Here is a 26,331-nt window from a genome sequence, read left to right on the forward strand (position 1 = left end):
GCTTTAAGACGATACCATTAACCCCATATGCCCAAAATTGACGAGCGCCTGATTCCACCACGTCGTGACACAAATGAGACGAATGATCCAGCAGATGACTACAGCTGTAACACCAGTGCCTTCATATAGGCCGCTGCTGCCAAAGCTGCGTAACTCCGCCATTCTTTCTTGAATCCGTCCTCGTAATCGCACATGCCTGAAGAGAGAGAAATTTACGAAAATTGCCTTAAAACTGAAAAAAAACCCCCAACCCAAAGGTACTGAAATCATGACAATAAATTTCAATTTAAAATGAAATAGTAACAGTACAAATAACATGGAGACTTAAATAAGCAAAATTTATCTAAATCCATTCAATACTTTTCAAAGAAATTTCTTGCTAGATCTACTTCAAACTTTCAAAATTTTAAATTTGATCAGATTTTTATAGAAAAGAAATAATAAGATAATACGTTATTGTTCTAGAGGGAAATCTTTCTTGGTTGAACTACAGGACCGTAAAAACACATGTATGAAAATGAGAAAAAAATAAAAAAACAAAATCAAAATGGTTTTTGATCAAAATCATAAAGACTGCTAGTAGGCCTACAGCCACAATAAGAGGAAACCCCTCCCCCACCCCCCACCCCCACCAAACTGACATTATGTTTACAAAAATGAAGAGCAAGTAAAATGAACTTGTAGGGAAAGCTCTGACAATCACATAACAGTAAATAACTAAGACAAATACTTAGTGTTAATGGCAAACAGATGTTTCACATCTGGGTTCACAAAGGATTATAATATTTTAATTTACTTTTTTTACTTTTTACTTTTTCATCCTCTGTTGCCTGTGTAAGAGTCCAGGGGAGATGCAGTTTTCTATGGTAGGCCAACTCTAAAGCTCTTTCGATGGATTAGTACATCAGCAAAATGAACTCACCCAGAATAACCACATATCTCTCGCAACACTTTCTACTCACCCAGGACAACCACATATATTCCACATCAGTTCCTCTACTCACCCAGAATATAACCACATATCTCTCACAACACGTTCTACTCACCCAGGATGACCAGTTACCTCTCACAGCAGTTCTTCTACTAACTCAGATATCTCTCACAACAATTCTCCTACTCACCCAGGATAACCACATATCTCTCACAATAGTTCTCCTACTCACCCAGATATATTTCACACCACTTTCTGCTCACCCAGGATAACCACATAATATCTTTCACAACAGTTCTTCTACTCACCCAGGATAATCACACGTTTCTCACAAGTTCTTCTACTCACCCAGGATAACCACATATCTCTCACAATAGTTCTCCTACTCACCCAGGATAACCAGATATCTTCCACAACAAGTTCTTCTCACCCAGGATAACCACATATCTCTCACAAGTTCTTCTGTTCAGCCAGAATATCTCTCACAATAATTCTCCTACTCACCAGGATAACCAGATACCTCTCAGAGAGGTTTTTCTACTCACCCAGGATAACCACATATCTCCCACAACACTTTCTACTCACCCAGGATAACCACATATCTTTTACAAGTTCCTCTTCTCACCCATATATCTTTTACAACACTTTCTACTCACCCAGGATAAAGGGATAACTTTCATAACAAGTTCAACTCACCCAGGATAACCACAAACATCTCACAAGTTCTTCTACTCACCCAGGATAACCACATTTCTTTCACAAGTTCTTCTACTATTCCAGATATCTTTCACACCACTTTTTACTCACCCAGGATAACCAGATACCTCTCACAGCAGTTCTTCTACTCACCCAGGATAACCAGATACCTCTCACAGCAGTTCTTCTACTCACCCAGGATAACCAGATACCTCTCACAGCAGTTCTTCTACTCACCCAGGATAACCAGATACCTCTCACAGCAGTTCTTCTACTCACCCAGGATAACCAGATACCTCTCACAGCAGTTCTTCTACTCACCCAGGATAACCAGATACCTCTCACAGCAGTTCTTCTACTCACCCAGGATAACCAGATACCTCTCACAGCAGTTCTTCTACTCACCCAGGATAACCACATATCTCACACAAATTCTTCTACTCACCCAGGATAACCAGATAGCTCTCACAACAGTTCCCCTCCACAGACTCCAACACAGCGTCATGTTCCTGATGGAAGGCTTTGATCCCATTCATCTGGGCAAAATCTCTCCGCAGCGGATCGGCGCGCGCCACCCTCTGACCACATCCTATCACTCCATATCTGGGGACATAAAGAGATCAATTTTTATTTAGAGGAATAATAAAAACATTACAAAAAAAAACAACTGTCTTTTTGTATGGATTTGGTTTCTGAGCTAGATTTTTAAAAACATTTGGATCTGGGGACACAAGTACTTCAGTTATTTATAAGAACAGTAAAAAACATTACCCCAAAAAATAATTAGGTCTATCTCTTTTTATATACTTGTTATATTTTGTATCTGGGAACACAAACAGCTAGGCAACGATAATTAGTGTCACTGGGTGGTGGGGGAGGGGGGATATGTAAAACACTCTTCACTTGTCACGTACTTCACATTTGTCTGCCCTTCTTTGTAATTCCGCGCAGCGTAACCAGTAGGTCTTGGATGCTCCACTTGAATGACCGACCCGTCTGGTTTGGTGAAGAAAAGTTTGTCTCGTTTGATCATGGGCCGATGGAAGTTGGACTCTTGTCCTCTCAGGATGTCTTTCCCCAGCTCAATGTGTCTCTCCCACGGCCGCTCAGGCAATATGCTGGACTCTGCCTAAGAACACAGCAGATTTATACACAGTAGGTAAATGACCGAGGGCTCAGTACAGTAATACAGTAATACAGTAATACGGCTGGATCAGGCCGATCGCTTGACTCGGTCGCCTGAAACTGAAACCGAACACATTTGTTTTTTAGGCGACCGAGTCGTGCGATCGGCCTGATCCGCCGATCCCATCCATAATGGTCACCCCGTATAAGGCATTGGAAACTCATTTTTCTGAATCTGAGTTCAAGCCCTTTGGCCAGAGGGCATTGGAATAGAATTTCTTAAAGTATGATTAACATCACTTCTCAAATAAAACATGCATTGAAAATTGTGTTTTTCCATAATGTTGCCTGTAGTCTAGTGTTTACACTACCACCAGACTCAACCAGGGTTGAGCCACAGATCGATCAACATTGTGTACTTGGGAAAGGCATTTTACAAAAATGTTTTTTTTACTTCACCCAGGTGTGAATGGGTACCACCCATAGACAACTAAAGATCTTGTCAGTATGTCAGTACTTTAGCATCTGCAAAATGGTAGCTTACACTGTACTGAATGCTTCCCAGGAAATTGAAATCATTTCAGAATACTATCAGATCTACTGGAATACTGTATATATATATATATATATAGATTGTAAAGCACATGAACTTGCTGTTGAGCGAAAATTTGCACTACATAAATTCTATTTATTATTCATTGTTAGTGATATATCCTATAAAGAAATAACATTCTTGGAAAAACCTGTATATATATTATATAAGAAGTCATTGTTACTTCCAGACAACAAAAGTAATGAAAAAACTTCCGAGAAATAGTCTGTGCTTTCGCCTTTGCATGAAAGAAAAATTTTATCCATGTAAGTCATTGTCTGCAATGTAATTTCCCCCGTATTGCAACCCCCCACCACCCCACCCCACCCCGCCACCAAAACAACATAGAAGCACCAATAATTTTCAATGTTCTGTAAATTATTGACCAACCTGTCTTCTAATTTTGTTGACAGCATTGAGCAACACCTGCTCTCGTGGTGAGAAGATTCTAGTCACGTAGCTGTAGCCTGTTGCATTCTTTATTTTCTCCACCTGAAATGTCAGAGTTCAGTAAGCAAAGAGGAGAATAAAATAACATTTGTAAGCATTAGCTCTATGCAGTTACATCCAAAATTGATGAGATAATGTGATAAAACTTTCTTCTGAACATCTAAAATGTTTCTGGAGATCAATACTAGAAATCACCTTAGGAAGATTCCAAACATCAAACTAACTGCTTCCAACAGCTCACCACAGAGCTGCAGTAGCAGTTAAATTCTTACTAACGATTAAAACAGGACAGTTTGAGTCACCACGCTCTTTACTCAGTAAACATGAGACCTTATCGGATTTATTTAGATTAAAATGAGAGAGAGAAAAAACTGACAAGGGTGAAAAATGAAAGGATCATAGAAACAAAATCAATAGGTTAATGTAAGTCTCCGCTATACGACGCCATTTTGAAAAGTGACGTTCGGCGGAGTCTTACTCTGAGCAGTCTCAACAAAAGTCCCAACTTTTGACTAGATCTATGTCTCCCTTACCTTCGAGCAATAGACACAGACAGCGCCACTTTATCTCCCTTACCTTAGAGCAGTTAAATCTTACACACGAGACATTATCGATAGATTAAAATGAGAGAGAGAAAAAACTGACAGGAGTGGAAAACAAAAGAATGATGGAAAAAATCAATAGGCTAGTGTAAGTCTCTGCTACACACATTTTGAAAAGTGACGAGGCAGGCGTAGGCCCAGAACAACATACTTAGGGAACCTAAACAAATGGGTAACAGGGAAAGATCATGGAAACGTAGTTTTTTTGAGAGCATCCGAGCAAAGGAATGAATGGAAAACCATGATCGCCGATGTCGGTCGCAGATCTGGCACTGGATGATGATGATGACCTTAGAGCAATAGACATAGACAGCGCCACTTTATCTCCCTTACCTTAGAGCAATAGACATAGACAGCGCCACTTTATCTCCCTTACCTTAGAGCAATAGACATAGACAGCGCCACTTTATCTCCCTTACCTTAGAGCAATAGACATAGACAGAGCCACTTGATCTCCCTTACCTTAGAGCAATAGACATAGACAGAGCCACTTGATCTCCCTTACCTTAGAGCAATAGACATAGACAGCGCCACGTTTATCTCCATTACCTTAGAACAATAGACATAGACAGCGCCACGTTTATCTTCCTTACCTTGGAACAATAGACATAGACAGCGCCACGTTTATCTTCCTTACCTTGGAACAATAGACATAGACAGCGCCACTTTATCTTCCTTACCTTAGAGCAATAGACATAGACAGCGCCAGTGTCGTCAGCCGGGGTTGACACGACAACGTCCCCCAGTCTGACGTGTTCCTGGTGGTCTGAGTAGCTGGGGACTGCCCCTCCAACACCCACCATCAGGATGTGCTGCACTTTGTTGAATGTGCCTAAGACAAAACCACGGATAAATGTAGGCTATTAGTTCCATGATCAAAAACATCAGACATTTTGCTTGGGAACATCGTAAGCAGCAACAGAAGCTAGACAATGCTGAGCAATAAAATAATAGAACTGGAAGACACAGATATGACACTAACTCTTCATCTTTGTCAAGCACCTCCCAGCAGTTCTCAGTCCGAATCGCTGTGCCGGTGAGTCGCTGGCAGTGGCTCGGGCGCATTCCTTTACGACGATTTTGATGTCAAATTATTTTTTGGCAATTGCCAAAAACAAGTCTCTTTTACATATGGGATATCATTCCTATGAAGAACTATCAAAAATACATTCACTTGTTTTGATTTAATGACCGCTTTAGTGACATAGATGTCAATTTTAGATTTCATACCACAATAGGGCCCCAGCATAGTGGGTTTATCCCCACAGAGATAAAGAGTTAAAACTTTTTGCATGAAAACAATTTGAATAAATTAAATTACACAAAACCTTTTGGAGTTAAAAAGAATAAAAATTGATTATATGGTAGTCACTGATAATCTTTTCTCACTATGAAACATGACTGTTGTGTGACCTTGAATTTGAAGCCCATTGAGTTTTACTATTGTTCAACTCCCATGTAAAACTTTATCTATCCTTAAATAGTGTGCTGCACGATTCTAAAGATCACTGGTTAGGGTACTTTATACATCATTTCACAGTGTGAGGCATGATTCTAGAGATTGCTAGCTACTTTACACATACTTATTAAGTAAACATGAAATTGATAGATATTTCATACTTCTATTCACAGCATGTAACATGATTCTAAATGGGAATGTGAAATGCTGCAGGCCACTGCGAAGACAAGTGAAAACACATGAGGAACAAAAAAAAACAACAAAAAAAACCCAACAACAAACGAAACAAACAAATATTCACACAATCACCTGTCAGGAGGAAGAGAACAACAACTCACCCAGTAACCTGGTCACGGTGTTCTCCGCAGCGATCATGTCGCCTTCTGCGTCTCCCATTTTGGCAAGTTTTGTGGAGACGATGTTGTGCTTTCCGATTCTGCCGATTGTGTACACCTGAGACTCTCCTGAAACACAAACAAACAGGGCAAAATAGAGAAAGGAATACGACAAAGGAACCTCATTTCTTCATTATTATTTATTGTTCATTAGTCAAACATCTATCAGTCAAACATTTCTTGTGGTTGGTTGGTGGGTACTCTGGTGTGGTTTGCTACTTCTTTTTATCAAATAACAGCTGCTATTCTTATCGCTCCTCTTTCGTTTATTTGTCTGTTAGTCTTTAGCAACACCTCAGATCTTCTGCATTTATGTGACGTTATGTTGCAAGTGCTGTAAAACTTTTAATAAAACTTTTTAAAAAACTAAAAATATTTCTTCCCCAAGTTCGGAGAGAATAAGATTAGCAAATTGTTTAAAAAGTCTACACAGTTAAAACTGCATTGGGTGTTTGAAAAATTATAAAAAGCTATGTAGAGTGTTTTTGCCTTTTTATATTAGCGCCTTAACTGAATAGATCTAGTTGTTAGTGATGAGGTCTCTAGCCAAAAACATTTTTGCCAATGCATTACCACAAAGAGATCACAAAGATATTTATGAGGTAAGTGTTAAACAACCATCATAGTAGATACAGAAAGTTCATCTTGTAGAGTAAGAGGCATGCAAACTTTCCACAGAATTAATTAATGTGAAGGCATCTTTGTCCATCTTTATTCTAACAAATAAATAAAGATGAGCGCACAATAAGACTTGTAACACATAATGAAATAGTCAATAAATAAGTTAATTCAAAGCACTTATTGCTCAGTCAAGAGCATTTTATCTATTTGAAAGGATCTTTAAATGTTGGTGACTACAAAAATAATCCCACACCATTCTTTGTAATAAAGATATGAAGGAGCTATAACATTCCTGAAAAAAACCCTAAAAAATATATAATATATATTTATATACATACATATACATTTACTAATCATCTAGACAGTTCACAAGCCCCCATAGAGCTAAAAGCTAAAAAAAAAAAAAAATTGAAGACAGAGATAATTAGATCTAGTAATCTTGATACAAAAAAAGGGGGAAGAATTAGGACAAAAAGATAAAAATACAGTTGTGACAACAAAGTTACAAAATCAATTCTGAGAAATTCAGTCAGACAAGAACGGAAGGAAAACTAACACATGCCACAACCATTAACAAGAGAAGTAAAACATCCTACATTTTTGGGAAAGTGGAAACATAAAACAAGGCCTCCTTCTTATGAATCAAAATCAGTCAGAGCAATACAAAGAGGCCCCACAAACAGAAACCCAGATCATTGCCATTTTTCTAACACTAGAGTTTTCAACACAGTAAAAAAATGCATATCTGAGAATAATTATCATGAATTTGCAATGGGAAAGCTACACATCGACTACTGTTAAGTGTAAGACTCCATTATACGCCACTTTGGAGAGGCTTCCAATTCACTTGTCACACGGTGAAGTCGTCACATACCTCCAGTGATCTCGTCACATAAAACTTGTTAAAAACGTGCGGTGAGTTCAACGTGAATTGGCAAGCAAACCCACACATGTCAACCTTTAATTAAAAATATTTTAAAAATACAAAACCAGAGTTTATTAAATCAAAATCCACACATGACAGCCTTTCTGTTCCAACATTTTAAAGGGAAAACGGACACATTTTTGGGAGCAATCTATAAAACCTGTTAAAAAATTTGTACAGTGGAAATATCTTGCCTACCAACGCTGAACATTGCTCACACCAGGAATTAGGTGGTGTGACGAATTCACTGTTATTTAGATACGTTTTTTCCGGTGAACTCACCACACATTTTTCAGCTGTGTCGACTTCACCATGTGATGAGTTTAAAAACTGTTATTTGGATACTTTTTTTCCCTTTGGAAAGTGACAAATGGCAGAGTCTGACACTTTTTTTAAAGAAGTTTTTACGGCGCTCGCAACTGCATAAGGTCATACGAGCGCCAAGGGGTGGTTGTAAACAGAGAAGTTCACACAGGGAACCAGGCTTACTCTGCTTACCTCTCCAGCTTCACCAGCACAAAGTCTGCTTCGACTATCAAGGCACCCCGGAAACAGCGGGTCACAAGAGAGTTACAAACATACAAAAGAAGTAGAGGAAAATGGCGAGAGTAAAGTTTAGGAAAGAAAAAGCAGTAGTTCCCCGTATGCAGTTCAGGCACAGTTATGAGCATGGCATTGATGAAACAGCCCATTAAAATTCTACAGAGCATAAGAACATGTCAATGTTCCCCCTTTGGGAATGGCCTAAAGACAACTTCAGTCGGTAGCACTGCCCCGGGGATAGTCTGACACAGAGCAGTCAAAATGTAATATATGAAAGTCCACACAAACATGATAAAAGAATGATGTTATAATGTAAACACTAAGAACCCTAAACACTGTACAAGAGAGATATCAAACAAGTCAACAGAAAATCAGAATAAAAAAGTTTCCGAAAGAGACCAAAAAACATGGTGCATAGCAACATCAACTCAAAGAAAAACATGTACTACCAGTGTACAGAAATACTCAAAATTCAGTTAGATCTAACTATAAAAAGAACAGCAAGATGAAAAGCTGCAAGTCTCTCGAGAAATTAACAGATATTTTGTGTTATGACATGACACAGCGAATGACACAATAAAACTTTTAAACATCTCTATATATCAATATGTACATCTATATATTTGTACATATATATACATCACTTCTCTCAACTTCCCTTTCTTGTTGCTCTAAGAGTGTTGGCTAATTAATGGCTTCCAAACAGACAAAACATCCAATTGACTGGCATTTAATTTTCATGTATATATGGCATTTAATTTTCATGTATATATATATATATATATATATATATATATATATACATATATACACAGTCAAACCTGCCCTGACTGCCACCTCTATAAGACGGTCACCTGTACAGACGGCCACTTTCCATTTCCCCCCCTTGCGTTTTTTCTATATAATTTAACTGTGTAAAACGGGCACCTGTCCAACGCGGCCGCGGCCACCATATTTTAACACACAACCCCTATCACGCAAAGCAATACCACCTGTCTTAGACGGCCACCTTAGTGACTTCATTACGTTTTGTCATAAATTGTACATTGGCCCCTGGCGTTGTTGGCGAGCCGTCATAATTCAATCACCTGTCGATGTTACTTTTTCGGTAGTCCCTCCAACCGATCATGTTGCGTAGGCCCCTCCCACTGTTGACCAATAGGTACCAATTTTCAGCTGCTGGTGAGGTAAGCGTGTGATCCCTCATAAACCATAGCCCCTCCCATAACTCATACACAAATCGTAAGTGAGATGAGTGGTCACTGTTTACCCAGTCTGTAACAAAATAACAAAGGACGTCAACATGAACTTGTGACAGAAGCGTCGCTCGTTTTCCGAGTGGTGGCGACCCATGTGTTTGTTTTAACATGGCACTCGGTCTTATCGTCTGATACATTTCGTTTTATTGTCACCCTTGAGCAAAATCAGCAACAAAATAAAATTAACAAACGAAATACAAACCAATTACAACAACAAACACAACAACAACAAAAACATCAACAATGCGGCTACTTTCGATTGGGACCTCAGATGGGAATAGTTTGTTTTCTTCCTCTTGATCAGTCCTGCCTAAGACGGCCACCTGTCTTATACGGCCATTTTTCTCCTTGACAATGGGTGACCGTCTTACACAGGTTTGACTGTATATATATATATATATATATGAGTGAGGACTCTCAATACCAATATTGTGGAAATATGATACAGGGGATAACTTGGGATCTATTTGTGGAACTAAACCTTATCCGTATCCAACTAAAACCAGCACCAATATATGTATCAGGCACTCGTCAAATTTTGGGCATATTGAGTTATTGGTATAGTTGTAAAGCATGTTCATTTCTCTTGCTTTTGATAGTAAAGAAAACCCATCCATCTATCTTAAAAACAGAAGTCAAGATGTTTGTGATTGAAGGATGTGGGGGTTGCCTGGACTGGTGTTAGAGGTAAAATTAGCCAGAAAATGGCTGCCAAAGTTTGGCGACTTCCAAAGCTTGAGTGTGCTCTTGATCAAAAGGTGTCAGTAAAACCCAAGAATAAATGTGTTTTTAGGTAGAAACAATAGGTGCTAAATCCCCCCCCCCCAAAAAAAAAGAACGATAATAAAATTTTTTTAAAAATCAATAAAAATTGTCAAACATGTGGACAAATTTTGATTTCTTCGATTTCATTATATTGACTAGTGCCTGATTTCACCACAATGGCACATGTACATTATATCATAATACTCTGCACAATCAAGAAACACTGAGAAGAAACAAGCAACCGAGAAAGGATAAAAATATGGCATGCAAAACTTTGACTTCGATTTGACATCATGGCTAGAGTAGTACAGATCGACAAACACCATATGAAGAAGATTTTATTACGATATTACAACAGCAGAACCTGATGCCATACCTATAGCACTATGACTGCCGCTCGCTGCGAGAGTGGAGAGAAATGTTAGTATAAAAAACAGGGAACACAAACAGCATAATATACTTTGTTATGTGAGAAGGAAAGCACAGTCAATCCCGATCCCCCTCCCCCCCCCACACACACAAACCCCACCTTACACATGATACACACAGCAAAACACACACAGACACAAACAGACATACATACACTGAAGGCAAAACCTAACAAACATCACTAGTTTATAATCTACACTCACACATGCAAGCGAAATGACTATCTTGATTTCAATGACACTCGCAAATTTCATGAACACTGAGGAACTGACCTTTATATATATACAATTTCAACAAACTTATGTTCGAACCTAAAATACAAAGACAAAAGGCTTGTAAACTACGCTTTCCACATTTTGTGAACAAAAGAAGAAAAGGCTTTGCTTGGTATATTTTTAGTTCCTTGAAACTAGTAAAAAAAGTCCCATTTTTTTAATGCTAATTTTTTTGGGGGGGGGGCAAGAGTTATTTCTTTCTCAGTAGCATTTGATATGACCCAGGAAAACAAATCATGTTTAGATTTGAGGTTATTCACTTGCTTTGTTCCCAACTGTTAACAATTAAGGTGAATTTGGTCAGAAGTTGCTTCACCATTATGTTGAGAGTGCACGAATTCGGAGGCTTTGCAAGATCACCTATAATACAAGATTATTACAGGCTTGAACAGATTTCATACAAAACTTTACACTTTTCATTCATTACTGTGTTGCTGTCTTTCTGCTAGAACCTTGTATTCCTCTCAGCCCAGGTTGGCCCGGAAAGGCAGAATTGAAGCAGTCACCTTCTACCAAATGAACTAGGCCTAATTTGTGTTGATGGCACTTAAAACATCAAAAATTTACCATAAAATTCTGATGAATAGGATAAAGAAAAAAGCACAATGATGTAACAGTGGGTGGTTGGTGGGTGCTTTCTGGTGTAGTCTGCTCTTTCCTTCCAATCAAACATCTACCGTCTCTATCTCTGCTCCTTCTTTTCTTTGAATGTTACTCTCTAGCAACACTTCTAATCATCAACACTTATATGATCCGATTGTTTCGCATGTGCCATAAAACTCTCACAAAACTAAGAGGACGTAATCTCACCTTCGGTTTTGAACTTGACGTAAGTTTTCTTGTCCTCTATCATGGCATCCACGGCCAGTTTCTCGTGGTACAGAGTTGTGATGACCGCGATGCTTGGCTGTTCTCGCCCTGTCAGGGTCGGCAACTCCTGCACCAGGATTACCTCTGGAAAAATGAGAGTTTAACATTCCACGTAAATAGTGTACAGGCGGTATTACAGAGATAGTAAAGCACGCATAGAACTTGCTGTTGAGCGTGAATTTGTGCTATACAAATACATAGGATAAATTATCATCATTATTACTCATTCGGTTAGAACTGACAGTTTTGAAACAAAATTTTGCCTTTGGCTGATCGTAGACTGGTTTGCTATTACACATGCAATGATCAAACTCAAGGCAGTTCAGATTACATGAGCTTGATTACTTGATTACTTCATCCTGGGAACAACATCATAGCACTCCGGGCATTGCCATACGTGCTCCGCTCCCCGCTCCAATATCCACTTCACAGTCCACCTGTTGATCGTTCCAGTGTTCATTTGGTTAATATCCCGTCGTTCCATCCCCTGTACCGTGCTGGTGCTGCCACTTCCTCTGAAGACACCCAGTTCCTCAAGTCGTAAGACTAGCGCATAGTTATGCTCAATCTCATCTTCAAGTGTGGTGGCATACACACACATACACAGACACACACAGACACACACACACACACACACAATCACACGAAGGAGACTCTAAAGAGGAGATAACAAACCATGTTCAGACATTTCCTCCTTGGTCTGCATGCGCATCCAGATGCCTTTTTCCACTTCCTGGATCAACCCTTTCTTCTCCAGATCCTTCAGCATGACCACCGCCGTGATGTTGTCCGTGGCCTTCATCTTGCAGCTCCTGAGAGGAAAAGAACGAGAGTGAGGCCACCTGGAAATCTCAATACTGCAATCATTTCATCAGTGTTAAAGAATTATTGTCTTTGAACTTTATGAACAGAAATGACAAAAAAGCAGTAGAGTGACAAAAAATGCACAGAGTCAAATTCTTTCAATGGGCATGAGCAAAATTCATCTTAAATTTCTTCACAGAGTGTCAATAAAAGAGCAGCTAAAGTCCCCCAACGAGCCTCAACAAAATTAATCTAACTTCGTCCATTGAGCATCAGCAAAGTTCATTAAAAACTTTTCAATTGAGCATCAATAAAACTTCATGTCAAGATAAATTATGCCCCTTCTCCAAGAGAATTTTATTTTTTCATTAAAAAAAAAATTAGATACTGATGTTGTCAAGATAAAAAATCTTGACTTTTTTTCTGGAAAGAAGGAGCAAATCACACCAGAGCACCCGCCCAACCATCAACTCAAGAAATACGATCTAAAAACAAACCAGAAACTAGTGGTGAATACACTGCTGAGCTTCATGAGCAGGTAACTCAACTCTATCGGTAAATCAAATCCTACTGCTAACTAGACTCTTCATCGATTAATCAAATTTTAGCAGTTGCTCAAATCTTATCGGTAAATCATGCCTAACTCGTGCTTACCGGAAGCTTAATTTTTATTGGTAACTCAATTCTAATTAGTCAATCAAATCTTATTGGTAATTCAAGTCTCACTGGTTACGCAAATCTTATTGGTAGATCAAATCTTATCCATACATCAAATTTTATTGGTAAATGAAGTTCTACTGGTTATTCAGATCTTATTTATAAATCAAATCTTGCTGCGATATCAAATCGTAGCCTACTGGCAGATGAAGTCTAACTGGTAGACCAAATCTTACTTGAACAAGTCTTACTGGAAGATCAAATGTTATTGGGAGATCAAATCGTACTTGAACAAGTCTTACTGGTAGATCAAATCTTATTGGGAGATTAAATCTCACTAGCTGGGACATCAAGTCTAACCGGAAGGCCAAGTCTTACTTGAACAAATTGTTGGTGCTGAGACTGTTGGGATAAGCATCCTCCAGGACTTGAAGCATCCGCTGTTTCTTGGCCAGCCACAGAAGTGACAACTTGATCTTATTCCGTTTTGCCTCTCGCTTAAAATCCTTCTCATCTGGAAAGTAAAATTGTGAAGAAAAATTTGACAAATGCAGTACGCTAACTCTTTGAGGACACCACAGACACACATGTCCGATTAGCAGCAGAGAAAAAGCAACATTCCGCCACATTTTGAACCATCATACACAAATCAGAAAAATAAGTTTACATATCGCATAGTATGCAAACTGTTTCAAGCCTTTTAAAGTTTCAGATAAAGAAAACAAAAGAGAAAAATCTGTTTGAAAAGTGAAGCTATCCCTAAAACGGAACACCTTCTTGTATTGTCGCATGACCAGAATGCATGTCTTCAATGAGATATTAAGAAACGCCAAGATGCTGTTGTGCCTGAGGTAAGCAAAACAACATACAAATGTAACATATATTTGATGCGGACAAACTCTCTGACTACTCAGGTATTTAGGTAATCTAAATAAAATGGCCATATCAAAAGCAAAAAGGAATTATACATAAAAGCATTAAAACATATATAACATTAGACAGGGCATTAGAGATGGAACCTAAAAAAAAGGGATGAGAATAACGGTACTTAATCGGAGCATAGAATTTCATCCTCACACTAATCTTGAGATTCTGCCTTGGAGGTGAATAGAAGGCTAAAACTTGAAATCGATCGATCTCCTGCTCCAGGCTAAAAGTCAGCAAATAGTGAAAGTAGAACAGAAACGTGAACAAGTCACTTTTTGCAATCCATGCAAGGAGATGACAGCCAAAAACAGACACATCAAATTTGTACATTTTAAACTGATGCCACGTTTCAAATGCTGAAGTACGAAAGAGAATCACCAACGCAGTGGGGCAATATGAATATCTACTGACCACAGTGAAGAGACGAAAACTAAAATGGTATGGGCATGTCACAAGATCCACAGGACTTGCCAAAACAATCCTGCAAAGGAACCGTACAAGGAAAGAGAAAGAGAGGAAGGCAGAGAAGGAGATGGGAGGACAACATTACAGAGTGTACAGGAAAGACGATGGGTGACAATCTGAGGAGAGCAGAGGAAAAAAATACATGGCGAGAGCTGGTTTTCCAATGCAGTGGTGTCCCAACGGTTGCCCCAACCACGGGATAGAAGAAGAAGAAGAAGAAGAATTTCTTTAAATTGTACATACATGTCTTTTATCATTTCATACTATAAAGTATACAAATCCAACCTACAAATTTCATGTATCTATCAGTGGCAATAAGGCTAATATCAGAGAATCAACTCATTTAGTTGGCACATCTCGCAAAAAAAGGAATTAACGAAATTACACTGGAGTTTTTGTTTTTTTCTTTACAGTAAAACTAGTAAATGCATCAAGCTCTGGCAAAGTCATTAAGTTTGGAAGAGAAAGGCAAAAGATCAAGTGACAAGCCTTTTACTAGGGTGTCTGAAAAGTGTCTGGTTTGCTGAAATTCAAATGCCAATTTCCACTTTCAAAAATTCATTCCGCTCATAGTCACGTATCAAATTCAACAAACAGGCTTACATTTTTGTAAAAACACTCCCATGATCATACATGCGTTCACAAAACTCTTACACAAAACAGCACATGCACACTACGTAAGGTACTACAAGTTTCACATTTCAAACATGCCTACACATCTACCTATCCACCAGCATATCAACAGCATTTAGCTCAGAGAAGTATTAACTTGAGAACAAAATAATCTGAGATTGTTTTCTTGCACACAGAGCGATTGAACTCTTTTTTTCTACAGCTTTTCTATGATTGAACATCTCCCTCACTCTCAACGGTGCACTACTTTCAACAAAAATCTCAAGGTACTCCACTCTAAAGTTAGCAATACACGACTGAGCGTTTAACACTTTGCCATCATATTTGGGGGGAAATCCAAAGAAAGTGGGTGGTAAACATTGGCGAGATGAGACGGCAAAAAAATCCAAAGAAAGTGGGTGGTAAACATTGGCAAGATGAGACGGCAAAGTGTTAATTAATGGAGTCAGCCTAGTGTATTCAATGACTGGAATTATATTTTGTCAAGATTTTCTGTCTTCTCTCTCTGTCCAGCTGCAGGAGACAACTATTGGAGAGATTGTGAGAAATACTGCGAGTGTCTAACACTTTCCAAGTCCTTAAGAATTCCTAAAGAGGATTAGAAAATGTCTGATGAAATATTCAGGAATCTTCCACACACACGCAGACATCATTTAGGAATACAAAGCTTAATGCTATTTTCTGTAAAGGATATACACATATCAAGCCCTACTATTTTCTAGATTACCACAAAAGATGCAGTCCAAGAAATGATCCACTGAACATGAAAGACATAACTTTGGCAAACCCTTAAAATGAACTAAACCCAAAACACAGAATTTTCCAGAAGAGAGAAAAAAAACTGTTTCATCCTTCTAACGATTATTGTACCTTTTTTATATTATGCATTTTCACTTGCTTTATTCATCATTTTAAAAAAACCCCCAATAAAATAGAATTTGAATTTTGACGAAGTATTTCTTCACAACATGCAACAGATACCAAAGTTTGAACCCCCCCCCCCCCCCCCCCCCCCAAAAAGTAAAAGACTAAAATAAATTAGGGCTTAGTTTATTTTTACAGCCGGCCTACGATAAACTCTAAAGATTATAGACAGTTCTGATTGCTCATTAACTAAGCTGTGCATTAATATTGACCGTGTAAACATTTTAGAGACTTTTTAAAATGTTAGCAAAACGTGAAGAAGGACTGAACAAAAAATGACGCAAAAGACTTTTGACAGCACTGACATATGTCAGACAGAATGAGTTACTTCTCGGATTCAAGCCCCTTAGGAAATAGATACATCACGCTTATAGTTGAAATTTTAAAAATATATAAGTATGAAATAATAAAAGGCATGATACATTAAAAGAATATGGTATCAATAGAGAACCTACAAAATTAACTCTAGAGTCAATTTTTAGCCAATATATCGATTTGTGGATTACGAGAAGTTACTCATTTTGTCAGCACACCTCACATATATACAAGGCTTCTCATCAAGATAAACTATGTGTGCAAACAACACTGACCTGAACAAAGATGAGACAACAACGAAGTGAAAAACAGTTTCTCAGAGAGAGAGAGAGAGAGAGAGAGAGAGAGAGAGAGAGAGAGAGAGAGAGAGAGAGAGAGAGAGAGAGAGAGAGAGAGGGAGGGGGGGAGGGAGAGAGAGAGAGAGAGAGAGAGAGAGAGAGAGGGGGAGAGGGAGGGGGGAGAGAGAGAGATAGAGAGAGGGAGAGGGAGAGTGGGAGAGAGAGAGAAAGGGAGAGGGAGAAAGAGAGAGTGGGAGAGAGAGAGAGAGGGAGAGGGAGAGTGAGGGAGAGAGAGAGGGAGAGGGAGAGAGAGAGAGGGAGAGGGGGGGAGAGAGAGAGAGAGAGAGAGGGAGGGAGAGAGAGAGAGAGAGTATTGAACTGCTTAACTAACATTCAGGATGGTGCATTCACTAGAAAAGTAGTAAGAGGTAAAAAAAGTTGTCGCTAACATGGATTACTTATACATGTAATGATATATCATCAGCAAGTTTGTAAAATGTGCTAAGCCCAGAAAACCAAATTATTTTACAAGAGAGAAAAAAACCCCTGTTTTATTCCTTTAACAATTGTAACTTTGTAACTTTTATTTCCCAATGCTTTTTTCAGCATTTAGAGTTTGAATTTTGACAAAATATTTAAGCACATGCAACCAGCACAACAGATTACAAAATTGCAATAAATTTAAACAAATTAAAATTCTGGGCTTAGAAAATTTTAAAGGCTGGCTGACGCTACATAAACATAAATAATTATATGTGAGGCATCGTGGTGAAATCAGGCGCACGTCAAAACAATGAAATCCAAGAAATCAGCGTTTTTCGGCCAGTTTGGAATTTTTTTCCGAATTTTTTTTTTTTGGCACAAAACCTTGTATGTCCATTCAAAAATACTTTTATTATTTATTTTAAGGAAAAACGTTGATTAAAGGCACAAAAATGTAAATTTGAATTTTCCAAGGAGTTTTAAGCTATGAAAGTCACCAAACTTTGGCTGCCATTTTCTCGCTAATTTTACTTCTTATACGGGGCGATCCCACCTCCTTCAATCTCAGGTATCTCGACTTCTATTCAAGATAAATGGACATTTTTTTCATTGAAAGCGAGGCAAACTAAAAAGCTTTAAGATGATACCAATAACTCCATATGCCCAAAAATTGACGAGCGCCTGATTCCACTGCGTTGTGACACATATGTTCGGCTGTAGCTGCATTGTGACAGCTCTGTAGAAAAATACAAAACATTTTCAAAAAGATTCTGATTTCCACTGGAAGTTGACATGCAGGCAACTCCGACTCCCAGTCAGGTTGGCGCAGACACAGATTATGAACACTACAGCTCCACTCGCTCAGTTGATGCACAAAATCTATGAAACAACTCTTGTGTTTTCGATAAAAAAAATTTTTTTTTCAAATAAAGGTGTTTTTATGCCCCCATCGACTCAGTTAAGATCACTTGACGAGGTAAGCTTCCGACCCTGCCTGCCTGTCAGGAGCAGCCATGGCAGAGATCGAGGGATACAACATCCTTGAAGAAAGACTGAGATACTCTCTATTAAAAATTTGTCTCACTCAGTAATCGAACTCACGTCTTCTTCGTGGCACAGCAAAGAACCTAACCACAGTTCATGTGTGATACAAACAATAACAACAAAAACAACCACAAAAACAACAACAACAACAAAAATGTGCACCTTAATTTTAACACGGACAGTGCATCTACTAGCTAACATTGACATTACTACTTTTATGTTGACAAATTCATAGTTTTGCTTAATGACATTTAGATTGACATGCTATTCTGCGCATAACGAGTACTTCAATGGAATATTCATGGTCGAACATTTACATACATGAAATCATCAACAAGTTTGAGCGTGCAGATTTTACAGAAACAAAAAATTCTATCTACATATATACACAAGAGAATGCTTCGATGAGCATGCCTTTGCTTACCCTGCTCTTCCTCATTCTCATCTGATCAAAAAAAAAAATTAAAAAATTTTAATGACAAAAGTTTTTGATACATGCATTTCCTTTTCCAGAAAAATCACTGACAGAGTACTTGCGATAATGAGTGAAGATACTCATATTGTCATTATTGATATTATTATTATTGTTGTTATTATTGTTGTTATTATTATTATTTTATTATTATCATTATTATCATTCTTATTTTATCATTATTATTAATGATATCATTACTTTTTTGTGTGTTTTTATTATCATTTCTTTTGTCACTGTCATCAACATTATTGTCTTTATCATAAATTTATTATTATCAAAGAGAGGAGCAGAGGCAGAACTGACCCAATATCTCGGCAAACTCCCACTGGCCCTTGCTGTCTCGGCACGTCGCCACCGCCATGCTGTTCACCTTGAACTGTCGGTTAGGGGGGACAGTCCAGCTGAGGAACGTGGCCTGACCGTACTTAGCTCCCCTGCCGACTTCTACGTGGTTGTTGGCCCATGACAACCAGAAGTAGCGAAATTCTACGAGACAGAAGGAAGGTGAATGGTCAGGCACACTTTTACAGTACAATGCAGGGTTAGTAAATGCTGAACTTTCATACAAAAGTACTGATTTAAAGAAACTTTATTTCTGATACGACACAACGGTAAAAAAGAAGAAACAATAATCTAAATTTCAAACATATTCAAGTCTTTACGACGGCACATTTCTTTATGTCATACAGAAAAGACCACGAATTTGTCTAAAATCTGCGTGATCACCTCATTTTCTTCAGTTCAGCTGTGTTTTTTAACACTTTGCCACCTCATCTCGCCAATTGGCTATGATTTTGTTTACCACCCAGTTTCTTTGGATTTTCCCCAAAATATGACGGCAAAGTGATAAAGAGGATGCTCAAATAGAAGGAATAAAAAATCAAGAATCTTATTTTCATTCAGTTTACCCCTGCATTCGGATTTATCATGTTCACTTTAAGCAGAATCCACTGTACATACAGCGCAGCCTCTCTATAACACCCTTCGATATAACCACTTCCTCTGAATAGCGACCTGATTCCCAGGTCCCGATTTTTTCTTCATATATCATTAGCAATTTTTCGTTGCCTCTCTGTAATGACAACTCTAAATAACGACATTCTTTTCTGGTCCCGACGAAGTCGTTATAAAGAGGCTGCACTGTACATTAAAAAAAAATTAATTAATGTTCACTTCTGCCTGACCTTCATCACTGAGCAAGTTGACAGTCTTTGCCTCCGACTTGACCGGACCCAAGGACCCGTCTCTGATAAACGACTTATTGTTCTCCTCCGCACCCAGGGAGATCTCGTAGGTTTTCCTCTCCACGTCGCCATAAATAGCACAAAGAGCGATGTTCGCCTCACACTTGGCCTTGATCTTGAAGGTCAGGAATGTTTTGTTGTCCACTACGACCTCCGGCACAAACCGATAGACGTAGTTGTCAGGGGTGAAAACTGACACAAAACTCTCTGTGAAAACATGGAAGAAAAAGACTCAAAACATGTCAAGAACGAATGTGATGGAAAAAGACTTAAAACATGTCATAAAAAACATAATGGGAAAAGACTCAGACCCAATCACAATAACTTTATCTGCTTTAAAAGTACTTTATATGACCTTCCTTAAAATTTTTTGAAAGCATCTCATTCTTAAAAATGATTCTACAAGTCTGTCAAGTAACGAGAGTTTTTAATTAAGAGCGACCGAGGAGTACATGCACCTCAGGAGGGAGCTGAGATTCTAATGCTCCACTTTCACAATCAACTGTCCGTCATTACTGATGTCATTCTGTGTGTTTGGTCAAAGGCAGGTCTCCGACATTCTAATTTTGGCCATGGCACTCTTATGTTCATAATATGATGTGTATTGTCGTCAATAGTGCTGTGCTAGTTTGAATGTCTGCTTATGTGTTAGCCTTAATCTAGTGAGCGTATGTATGCACATACATGCACATATGCATTTTGTGTTAAGATGGAGGTATTATGAAATGCTTTGAGCAGTAATGTAAGGAAGAGGACACTGTAGGAATTATCCGCAGTATTATTGTAATCATAATTATTCTAATTCTAATTGATATAATTATCGTTATTATTATCATTACTACTACTACTACTACTATCATTATCATTTTCATCATAATTATCATTATGTTGTCACAGAGTTTTTATATGAAACTGAGGACCATCACAACAGACATGTTTACTTCAGCACTTATATATGACCTATTTGTGTTGCAAGTGCCATAAAACTGGTACTAAAACTAAAAAAAACTAGCTTACTGATGGGAGGCAGATCCTCCTCGCCCTCGTCCAGTTCCTCCACCTCCAGCTCCAGACGTTTGACCAGGCTGTAGCCTTGTAGCAGGACTAGGGCGCGCTTGATGAACCCTACGTATTCTGTGGGACCGGAACACACATGTCATTTTATTTACTTTAAGCACAAAGGGGCTATCCCGAAAAATGCTGTTTTGAGAAAATCGAAGGTAAAGTTTTTGCCCCTTGTTCAGTTTCTTTAAAAGACAAGGAGAGTTTTCTCTATAACCAAACAAATATATACACACCAATGAAACCAGACAATGAGAAAAGTCTGCAAGATTTGACTTGACATTAGTGACTAGTGTGTCTTTGATCTGTGCGACTGGACACTGTACAAAGAAAAAATCTAACTACATCTCAAGCTGAACTTTCTCAGTATATTCTCGACTCAGTCATTAAAAAAAAAATTACATCTTCCTAATAGCATTGCCCAACACTTTTCACAAAAACTGAAATTGCAATAACCTTTAAAATTATGAAACAGAACAGGGAGAGAGCTAATAATAAAGTAAGCACAGATGCCTCAACCAAACAAGACAGAATATGTAGCAAAATAAGTCAACCAGCATTAACACAAGGACCAGTCCAAAGACTAAGGTCTCATTGAATCAGAACAGAAACCGTACTTGAAAATAATATCTTTTATGCCTCCATCGACACAATTTTAGATCAATTCACTGATTCAGCCCGCACATCCACTCACAGCGGCCGACTGTCTCCTGTGTTTTGATGCAGAGTCGCTCAGAGCGGATCTTGTATTGCTCCTTTTCTTCACATCACTTTTCTCTCTTATTTTTTCCTTATATCACTTACATTTCAACCCGTTTCTCTGGTGTCATTGAATAGTATTTTTTATTCTGAACTTCTATGTGCCACACATAGGGGTTTTTACAAGATTTAGATATTTCTTTATCAACTTTTTGTGAGACCACCCATGAGGTCACGGAGCGGTCACAAATTATTTGAGTTTGAAGTCAAAATTATCTGCGGGATGAATCAGTTAAGAGGCTGACTTCTTGAACCCTGTCTGTCATCCTGAGCTGAGACGTACACAGTGCCCTCACAACCAGATGAAAGGTAGGCCCCTACTCAAGAAAATCTTCCCCACACTGGAATCATGTCTTATGCATGCGGCAGTGAAGCCCTTAACCCCTAAACAACAGATCCCAGTGCAATTGCCTCTATAAAGGAGCACTAAAGGAGTAATTTAAAGGGAAAAGGAGAATAGAAAACAAAAATGACAATGTAAGAAAAGCTTCTTGGACTGACTTCTGGGCAAAGACTTTGGACTGATCAGCTCGGAGAAATAGTCGGTGAACGTTTTCTTCTTGGTCACTCCGTCAGCCTGTCCCCGGAACCAGAACCTGAGAGTCCAGCGATCCTGTCGGAAAAATAACAATAACAATAATAATAATGATGATGATAATAATAACAACAACAACTACAACAACAATAATAATAATAATAATAACAATAATGTAAATAATATCAATCATACTACTACTATTACTACTATTAATGACAATAATAATGGTGGTGATGATGATGATGATGATGATGATGATGATGATGATGATGATGATGATGACAATAATGATAAGAGACTAGCTGGGCATATTCCTCAATCATGGTTAAAAACCCCCCAAAAATATTCCAAGAGGAAAAATAATTATATGTTTTTATATTTTCAAAAAATAATTTTATATATACACAGTGGAAGTTGCTCTAATGACCACATGTCTAGGACAATCACTTGTATTGTACAAATGACCATTTTCCACTCAAACTTGCATTATTCTTATTATATTACATCATGAATAATGGCACTGTCCAAAATAGACCACCTGTCTATTTATTGTTTTTGTAAGTGTTTTACGGCGTTCACAACTGCATAAGGTCATATGAGCGCGCAGGACACATTAAACTTTTTCAGTTGGAAGGAAATTTTGAATTTTGTCCGGGTGGCGGCCGAAGCCTACTCTTATAGATTTTAGACCACCAAAGGATCTTTAACTTGCGCAACTTGCACACGGGCCCTCCGAGATTTTTCGCCCTTTTCCGAGAAGGCTAGATGTAGATCTTTCCTACCAGAAGATCAGGGGAGGTGGCTGAAAGACAGCAGTAAGAAGAAGCCAAGGAGTAGCTGTAGAAAGGCTGTAGAAAGAATCAGGAGCCTAGCGGAGGGGGGCAAAGGAGATGAGGGAGTGGGGGTAGAAAGAGGAGACGAAAGCAGACGGCAGAACATTGCTAGCGAGCAGGAAAGGAGGTGAAAGGAAACAAATTTAGAGAAGAAAATTTTTCGGTCACTACCCGGATTCGAACCCGGGACCTTTGAATGAGAGGCCAACACCTTAACCTCTAGGCTACGAGAGCCCCCGACCACCTGTCTAAGACAATCACTGTTCTCGTGGCCAGCCGCTGTTAGTCTTACCTTGACAGCTGCGTTGTTCTGGTCTGAGTTGATGAGGTACGCCATGAACTCCACACGGCCTTCTGGGGGGTCCACAGATACTAGGGCTGGGGGGGAGGAAGGACACAAGGGGTTATATGGGATCTATTATGGGACAAACACCAAAACTGTCATGGGACAAACATCAAAACTGTTATGTGACAAACATCAAAACTGTTATGGGACAAACATCAAAACTGTTATGTGACAAACATCAAAACTGTTATGGGACAAACATCAAAACTGTTATGGGACAAACATCAAAACTGTTATGGGACAAACATCAAAACTGTTAATGGACAAACCTCAAAACTGCTATGAGACAAATACCTAAGGGCGTTTTGGGGGTAAACACTATGGGGCATTATAGGACAAATTTTAATATCATGGGAACAAATATTGACAAATATATTGAGGACGTCGTGCGACAAAGATCTAAACTGTTATGGGACAAACACCTAAGGGTATTGCGGAGTAAATATGGGGCATCAATATATGACAAATTTTCATACCATGGGAACAAAGATTGACACATATTTAGGACGTTATGGGACAAACATCGAGGTGGGGGGTTATGGAACCCCCCCCCCCCCCCCCCCCAAAAAAAAACAACTGATGGGACAAACATCACAACTGTTATGGGATAAATTGTATGTCAGAGCATGTCAAATCAAGTGGTAATATATAGGAAAATACCATGAGGCATTATGAGACAAATATCACAGGAACAAACATAAGGGGCCTTTATGGGAGAAACATTGAGGGTGGTATGGGACAAAAGTCACAGAACATTATAATAATAAATAATAGATAATAATAGATAGCATTTGTATAGCGCATATCCCCGCTCAACAGCAGGCTCTATGCGCTTTACACTATATTATTACCCCAGCAGACCATAGAACACTCCGAAACATTCTCAGCTTCCCGAGAAGCATATATGTGTATGTGACAATATTATATTGAAGGGTGTTATAGGACTGATTATATTGAGGGATGTAATGACATGAGCATAAGAAGGATTCTCTCTCACTCTCTCTCTCTCTCTCTCTCTCACACACACACACACACACACACACACACACACACACACACACACATACAGACACGCACACACACACACACACACACACACACAACATCCTCCACCCACCATCCGCCTGTTTGTTGACCAGAATGCCCTTGTAAGGACCCCCGGCGATGTGATGGACGAGTTTGAAGTTTATGTCTTTCTTCCTCATTCTCTCCATCCTCATCATCGAGCTGCCGTTCTTCTTCATGGCAGTCAGGACCACCTCTGGAATGGAACAAATAAACAAATTAAGTGAAAAAATATGTAACTGTAAAGTTTGGTTTTAATAAAAGTTTTAGTAGTTTTTGCGGCACTTGCAACACAATAAGGTCATGTCAGTGCCGATGAATAGAAGAGTTACAAGAGAGTAACAAAAAAAAAAAGGAGGAGAGATCAGGACGATAGAGTTGTTTGATAGGAAAGAAGGAGCAAACCACACCAGAGCACCCGCTAACCACGCACGCAATTGTAAAGTAAGGACTTTCAAATACTATAATTATATAACATCATGTACACGTCTTTAAAATATTGTAGGCATTTAACACCTCTCATCGATACAATTTAAGATAATTTAAGAGGCCGATATCCGACCCTGCCTGTCAAGGCCAAGCCGGAATGAGAGGGATAACAACATCCCAGCAGTAAGACCGAAGTACTCAATAGGCCTACAAATTTATCCCCACTTGGGAATCGGACTTGAGTCTTCTCCGAGAGACAGCCAAGCATCTAATCACTAAACCCTGGACTTCAGGAAGTAGCTCATGTTTAAACGAAACAAATATTAAATGAGGCTATCATAATAGATCATCGTCTCAACACTATCCATTTAAAAAGCGCAAACATTGACATAATATTATATTCTTAGAATGTCCAATATCATGGCTACCGCCCTTCGATCTCTCAAAACAACAACAACAACAACAACAACAACAACAAAAAACAAAAAAAGCCCAAACAAAACAAAAAACCCAACCTCTCTCCGAAGTGTGCGCCCCGTGGACTGCGCCATTACACTTAAAATGAAGGGCAAAACCCACACATTTTAATCTCGCTTTAGTCGAGTCTTCGCAATACTTTTCCCTCTTTGCCTGAAGGCATTGGCTCAAACAGAGTGGAATCAGAGTCCTAGCAATGTTAATATTGCAAGGTCTCTGGTGGAATGGTGTGCTCCTTCGAGTGAACCGGAAATACGTCAAAGTGCACTGTCTGGTATTTTACAACAGTATGGCACAAACCAACATACACATAAAACTGCCCCCCCCCCCATTTTCCTTGCTGCCAAAAGTAATCCCGTAGCTATGCATATTATAGCGTTTTAAATATGAAGAGCTTATATAGAGATCGACAGATAGATAGACAGATAGATAGAGAGATAGATAGATAGATACGGTATGACGCTCTCCCTTCTTCTCATTTCCCCCTCTACCCGTCGCCCCCCTACGCTCCCTCTCCCCTCTCTTCCACTTTCTCTTTTCGTCACTGTCTCCCCCCTCACTTCCCTCCCTGTCTCCCCCCTCACTCCCATTCCTGTCTCCCCCCTCACTCCCCCTCCCTGTCTCCCCCCTCACTCC

General features: G+C 38.9%; 1 protein-coding gene across 4 annotated transcripts; it reads right to left on the minus strand.

Annotated features, from left to right (window-relative positions):
- On the minus strand, window positions 1–24,985 carry LOC101849581 (the record flags this gene model as incomplete). 4 transcript variants are annotated; one of them, XM_035973376.1, is given in 18 exon segments in its annotated part: window positions 1–196; window positions 2,073–2,230; window positions 2,542–2,756; window positions 3,735–3,836; window positions 4,687–4,701; window positions 5,092–5,228; window positions 6,194–6,319; window positions 10,740–10,763; window positions 11,878–12,021; window positions 12,613–12,749; window positions 13,777–13,912; window positions 18,892–18,912; window positions 19,246–19,428; window positions 20,127–20,393; window positions 21,204–21,320; window positions 22,509–22,620; window positions 23,671–23,756; window positions 24,842–24,985. In XM_035973376.1, coding segments are annotated over 18 exon segments (2,222 nt in total), but the record flags the coding sequence as incomplete, so codon positions are not given.
- Between the last annotated feature and the right edge of the window lie 1,346 nt (window positions 24,986–26,331).

Source organism: Aplysia californica, unplaced genomic scaffold (genome assembly GCF_000002075.1).
Source record: "Aplysia californica isolate F4 #8 unplaced genomic scaffold, AplCal3.0 scaffold01178, whole genome shotgun sequence".
Lineage (NCBI taxonomy): Eukaryota > Metazoa > Mollusca > Gastropoda > Aplysiida > Aplysiidae > Aplysia > Aplysia californica.